Source organism: Anomaloglossus baeobatrachus, chromosome 1, assembly GCF_048569485.1.
Source record: "Anomaloglossus baeobatrachus isolate aAnoBae1 chromosome 1, aAnoBae1.hap1, whole genome shotgun sequence".
NCBI classification, from domain to species: domain Eukaryota; kingdom Metazoa; phylum Chordata; class Amphibia; order Anura; family Aromobatidae; genus Anomaloglossus; species Anomaloglossus baeobatrachus.
The window spans coordinates 420,812,574-420,818,573 of NC_134353.1; the positions used below are offsets into that span (position 1 = coordinate 420,812,574).

Sequence of the window (6,000 nt, forward strand, 5' to 3'; positions counted from 1 at the left end):
CTTACCATCTGATTTCCCCTGTGTGCCGGCGCCCGCAGCACTGTGATGACGTCAGCAAGGTGCTGATCTCCTCACGTTGCTGCACGTCGGGGGCGGGGCCCAGTCCCGGCGCGCTGTTCAAATGTATTTACGTCTGAAAGACGCAAATACATTTGAATAGGAAGAAGGAGGAAGCTGCGAGCACCGGCTCCGGCTCCGCTGTGCTCCTCTGCATTGTGTGCATGCCGGGCACACAGCACACAGCAGAGCCGGAACAGCACAGCGCTGCCTCCTGCTCCTGCTGCAGCTAGTGTGTCGGGCCTGCATGCACACACTGCGGAGGAGCGTGGCTGCACATACAGCGGCCCATTACACCGTACCCCTGCTTCTAGGGGGGGGGCAGGTGCCCCCCCGCCCCTCGCTGGGTACGCCCATGACGGCCGCAGCACATAGCAGGGAGCTCATTGGCACACCTCTGACCCTGGAAGTGCAAGCGCTGGTACTTCCGGGGTCATTCAGCGTCCTGTGCCCGCAGTTTGTTTTTGCGTCTTAAAGACGCAGATACAAATAAATGGCGGTGCACCGCCCCCCCCCCCCTCCGAAAACACAGCTGATTTATTAGACTGTCTTTGCGGAGGGGGAGAGGGTGTGAAGAAAAAAAAATGCTGACAAGTGTGGCCCTGGTGGTGGGGGCCCCCTTAGAAGCTCTTTTGGTGGGGGCTCCTGGGCTGGAGCCCCGCCTGCCCCGCCTATAATCCGGCCCTGGCTGTATGTAGGAGGTTGTGTGGGGGTTCCTGCTGGGTGTAGGAGGCTGTGTGGGAGCTCCTGCAGGTATTTGCATATAGTGGTAGTGTGGCCCCTAGAGTTAACTCCACTTGTGGACCCTAGATACCCCACTGTGAACCTCTATCCCTTTTATTTAATTTCTATCTATGTGTGTGTCATGTATATGTTGTAATTTTTGCAGGGGAACAATGACTGGGCCTGTAAGTGATGGGGGGCCATTACTATTTCCTCGGATGCATGGTTGAACACCATTGAGGAGAATATGGCCACTTTCTCTCTGTTCCATACTTTCTCTGCAGCTGTGGGCCCCCAATAGGCGTAATGACATCAGAGAGAGCCTGTGACCTGATGCCAGTGTGCACTGCATTTATATTTATTTTACCTCCTGCATATGTCCTGCACTTGTCATGTATAGTGTGTAATGTGTATGTGTGTGTTATATATTGGTGTAATTTACGTTTGTAATTCTGTATATTGACCTGCCCTATCCTAAAGGTTAGTAATATGTGCTCTGTTAGGATTTCACTTGCTGATTCGAGTGGTTGTCATCTGATCACTCACATACGATATGCAATGTGTGGTCATCTGCTGAATGTTGTTTCTCTCAACTGAAAATTCTAACAATGAGAGAAGCAGGAGGAGGCATCATGCAGCAGATGACCACCCGTCTGCAAATCACTTGTGAGCGATCATATGACCACTCGTATCACCATTTGAAATCCTAAATTGAAATATTACATACCTTGGAGATTCGACCGGTCAACGTGCAGAATGTCAAACACCGGGGCCACACCAGTCAGTGTTGGGCAGCAAAGCGGGGAGAAACTGCCGGAGACCAGCCTCTGGCTGCATCATTCTTGGCCACATACTAAGTGTATGTTTTATCTGAAACGTGGCAGCATCAGAATAAACCAACACGACTGCAATAATGGAGGCAATGTTTGATTCCTTCTACCTGGGGTCATGCAGGAGGCATCGGCTGTGAGGTTCCTTATCTTGTAGCAAAATATCATTAGATCCTCATACTTCATATGACATCACTGCTGTCTATATATCACATGCAATAGTTTAGTGTAGGTATGAAAGCCATTCTATTAATGTAATGCATCAGCAGTAGCTGAGGTGTATTATGAGGTTCTGCAGCAGCTGAAGTGTGTATTATGAGGTTCTGCAGCAGCTGGGGGGTGTATGGTGAGGTTCTGCAGCAGCTGAGGTGTGTATTATGAGGTTCTGCAGCAACTGGGTTGTGTATTATGAGGTTCTGCAGAAGCTGAGGTGTGTATGATGAGGATCTGCAGCAGTTGAGGTGTGTACAATGAGGTTCTGCAGCAGCTGAGGTGTGTATTATGAGCTTGTGCAGCAGATGTGTTGTGTATTATGAAGTTTTGCAGTAGCTGAGGTGTGAATGATGAGGTTCTGCAACAGCTGAGGTGTGTATAATGAGGTTCTGCAGCAGCTGGCTTGTGTATGATGAGGTTCTGCAGCAGCTTAGATGTGTATTATTACACTCTGCAGAATATCACATAATTCGGTGTTGATTTGTCTTACAAATTCTCCAACAAAATTATTTGAAGCATTGCCAACTGGTGTGAGCCCGGACTGGGTAATAAAGGGATTATGGTATATATGCTGTAGTTCTTCCACACTGTCCTCATATTGTATATGTTTTACTGCACCTCAGTCTGTTGAGATCAGTGGAGCTCAGAGGCAGCGACACATACACCGTGCCCCTTATCATCATGGTTTGTATGTTGCACTGCACCTCAGTGTATTCAGGTCAGTGGAGCTGAGAGTCTGCGACACATATAACCTGAGGACACTTTATTATTCAGAAAGCAGATATTTTTTCTAATTTCGTAAAATTCCCTTTAATTTTGGCTTTTTTGGTGCTGAGGACACATGACACCGGCTGCCAGCTCCACCATGCATTGTCTGGTCTTCTCATCCTGTACATTTATGGACAGGATTTATACAATAGATGCGGATCCCACCAATAAGGTTACAACCTGCGCCGCTCTAAACCGAGAGATGGCAGAACACTCATCCGTGTGTACAGGAATTTATATAATGTCTCCACAAAGAGCGGCAGCGCCTCATTCTCCAGATAGGTGTGGCTCCATTGGGGAGATCTGCATGTACCATCCATTGTGTAATATCCATGGATACAGCATAAATGTAAGAGATCAGAAGAGCCCTGTAAGGATGAGCTCAGATGTGGTGGCATTAATGTGGATTTGAGGTGCAGATTTTCCAGCACAAATTTGGAGGCGTTTATTATACATTTGAAGAAAACATTTTTCTTGGGATATAAAAAAAAATGTGTCCTGGGAAGCTGGGTAAAAAATCAGTAGGGCGGGGCAGTTCTGCACAGGGCACCATGCAGGCTAAGGCTGGCCCTGACTGTATGACGTAGGTAAAACATTTTGGATATCCTTCCACAAGCTTATCACAATAGTTGGTAATTGGTATTTTTAGCATTAAAATATCCATTACATTCATCATAAAAAAAACTGTAAAAACACTCTGGGTGTGTGTCAAGTTACAGATAAACGCGTTTCAGCTAACTTACAAGCCTTAATCATGATAAAAATGAGCTAATGTTTGGACTTTGATATATTTAGCACAAATGGTGTATTTTTTTGTATTAACAACTGAGGTGTGTGAACTTTTGATCAGGGTCATTTGGATGTTTTTGGTTGTCATTATGATTTAAAAAGAGAAAACACAGTAGTTTGACAATAAATGGCCTTACCCAACCACTAGCCATGAGTGGAAAAAAAGATTGTGTGTTATCATTCATATTCTCTGAAAAAGGCCAAGAAAGCAAAAAATCTGCCGAGGTATATAAACTTTTGAGCACAACTGTATATGGAAGCGTCCCAACTCTTCCACAATAGATGATGTTGGGGAAAAGAAGGATACATTGGATCAGCCTATCCTTTTGGTTTCAGGGAGATTAGCCATTGGTTCAGGAGTCTGGAGTTGACAAGTCATGTTAGATGTCAAAAATGTCCATCTAGTTCTACAATGCAAATTGAGCATGAACAGTTTAAAAAATCTCCTGTGTGGTATAACTGCGAAACGTGAGAAAAGTTTGAAGATTTTCATAAATCTGCTTTATTCATTTTATTGAATTATGGTGAACAACTTACTAAAAGCAGCGTTTCCCACTTTTTCCAGCATCAACTCTTGTGGAGACAGCCAAGGAGAAGACATCCCCTGAAGAGTTTGGCCGAGGATTAGACAATTTACTTGGAGAATTTGCTTTTCCTGCTGAGTTTATATTAGAGGTTTGGGAAGCCATAATCCAGGCAAACAATTGAATCACATTTCTTGTGTACATTTGTGTTTTGCAGTAAAAGATAATAAAATATCTGAAATTATTTTTTTTTAGTCATTTGAAAAATACAATATATGATAATTCTTGTATTAGCACAATGTAATTTAATGAAATAATTGAAATTTTAGTATACAGTGATTGTCATGCATATGTTTGCATATTTGGCAGAACGTCCAGTTTAGACAAACCATTTTGTTTCTGTTCTTTTAGTAGTTATTGTGTAGTTAAACAAAATTTAGGTCTGATTTATAAATTTGCAGAATTTGGATTAACGTCTTCAACAAATTACAGTGTAAGTGAATACATCCTGCAGCTAAAGATGACAATTAACAATGCAATCAGTTGGGTCCAGCTATGCCGAGGTTATGCTGCCACAATTGTACAGTTTCCTCTAGTGAACAAGATTAAAGAAGTTGACTGATGAAAACAAGCAATCACCTATTCACAGCATTAGTGACAACTTATTGATTTGTGGGGGTCCTACCACTGGGACCTTCACCGATCAACTAAATGGGGAACATTTTTGCCCTGTCAGAATGGAATGGAAGTGCGCATGCACAATCTGCTCTGCATATTTTCCCTTTGGATGCTAAGCACTGCACTCATCTTTTTGCAGTGGCACCATAGAGAATGAATGGACCAGCAATCAGGTGTCCAACCTGCAAATAATTTCGGAGAGGACTTTTCTTAAAAGTTGGAATAGCTGTAAAATTAATAGTTTCAAGTTGACTTTGTGTTGATATTAAAAAAAGATCTGATAATGTGTGTTTTTTCATTCACTGTTTTATATTATATTCATGTATATATTCAGGTACACTTTTCCTATAGGGTCCTCAAGGCTTTACCTGTGTATTGTTTTTTTTAATGAAATATTCTGGTAACTCAGGGGTGGGGAACCTTTTTTCTACCAACCTTCAGGAGCTACAATAAATTCATACATCACAGGAAGGGCCGGGGACATACAAACATCACAGGAGGCGCTAAGGACATACAAACATCACAGGAGGGGCTGGGGACATACAGTTAGGTCCAGAAATATTTGGACAGTGACACAAGTTTTGTTATTTTAGCTGTTTACAAAAACATGTTCAGAAATACAATTATATATATAATATGGGCTGAAAGTGCACACTCCCAGCTGCAATATGAGAGTTTTCACATCCAAATCGGAGAAAGGGTTTAGGAATCATAGCTCTGTAATGCATAGCCCCCTCTTTTTAAAGGGACCAAAAGTAATTGGACAAGGGACTCTAAGGGCTGCAATTAACTCTGAAGGCGTTTCCCTCGTTAACCTGTAATCAATGAAGTAGTTAAAAGGTCTGGGGTTGATTACAGGTGTGTGGTTTTGCATTTGGAAGCTGTTGCTGTGACCAGACAACATGCGGTCTAAGGAACTCTCAATTGAGGTGAAGCAGAACATCCTGAGGCTGAAAAAAAAGAAAAAATCCATCAGAGAGATAGCAGACATGCTTGGAGTAGCAAAATCAACAGTCGGGTACATTCTGAGAAAAAAGGAATTGACTGGTGAGCTTGGGAACTCAAAAAGGCCTGGGCGTCCACGGATGACAACAGTGGTGGATGATCACCGCATACTTTCTTTGGTGAAGAAGAACCCATAAACAACATCAACTGAAGTCCAGAACACTCTCAGTGAAGTAGGTGTATCTGTCTCTAAGTCAACAGTAAAGAGAAGACTCCATGAAAGTAAATACAAAGGGTTCACATCTAGATGCAAACCATTCATCAATTCCAAAAATAGACAGGCCAGAGTTAAATTTGCTGAAAAACACCTCATGAAGCCAGCTCAGTTCTGGAAAAGTATTCTATGGACAGATGAGACAAAGATCAACCTGTACCAGAATGATGGGAAGAAAAAAGTTTGGAGAAGAAAGGGA

At 42.9% G+C, this 6,000-nt stretch overlaps 1 protein-coding gene across 1 annotated transcript in view; it reads left to right on the top strand.

Annotated features, from left to right (window-relative positions):
- The window catches only part of GIPC3 (GIPC PDZ domain containing family member 3), a 388,184-nt gene extending 384,096 nt beyond the window's left edge, over window positions 1-4,088 (top strand). Inside the window, exon 6 of the mRNA XM_075337861.1 lies at window positions 3,946-4,088. Within this exon, the coding sequence (XP_075193976.1) occupies window positions 3,946-4,088 (143 nt within the window). The remainder of the gene's footprint in view (window positions 1-3,945) is intronic.
- The last annotated feature ends 1,912 nt before the right edge of the window (window positions 4,089-6,000 follow it).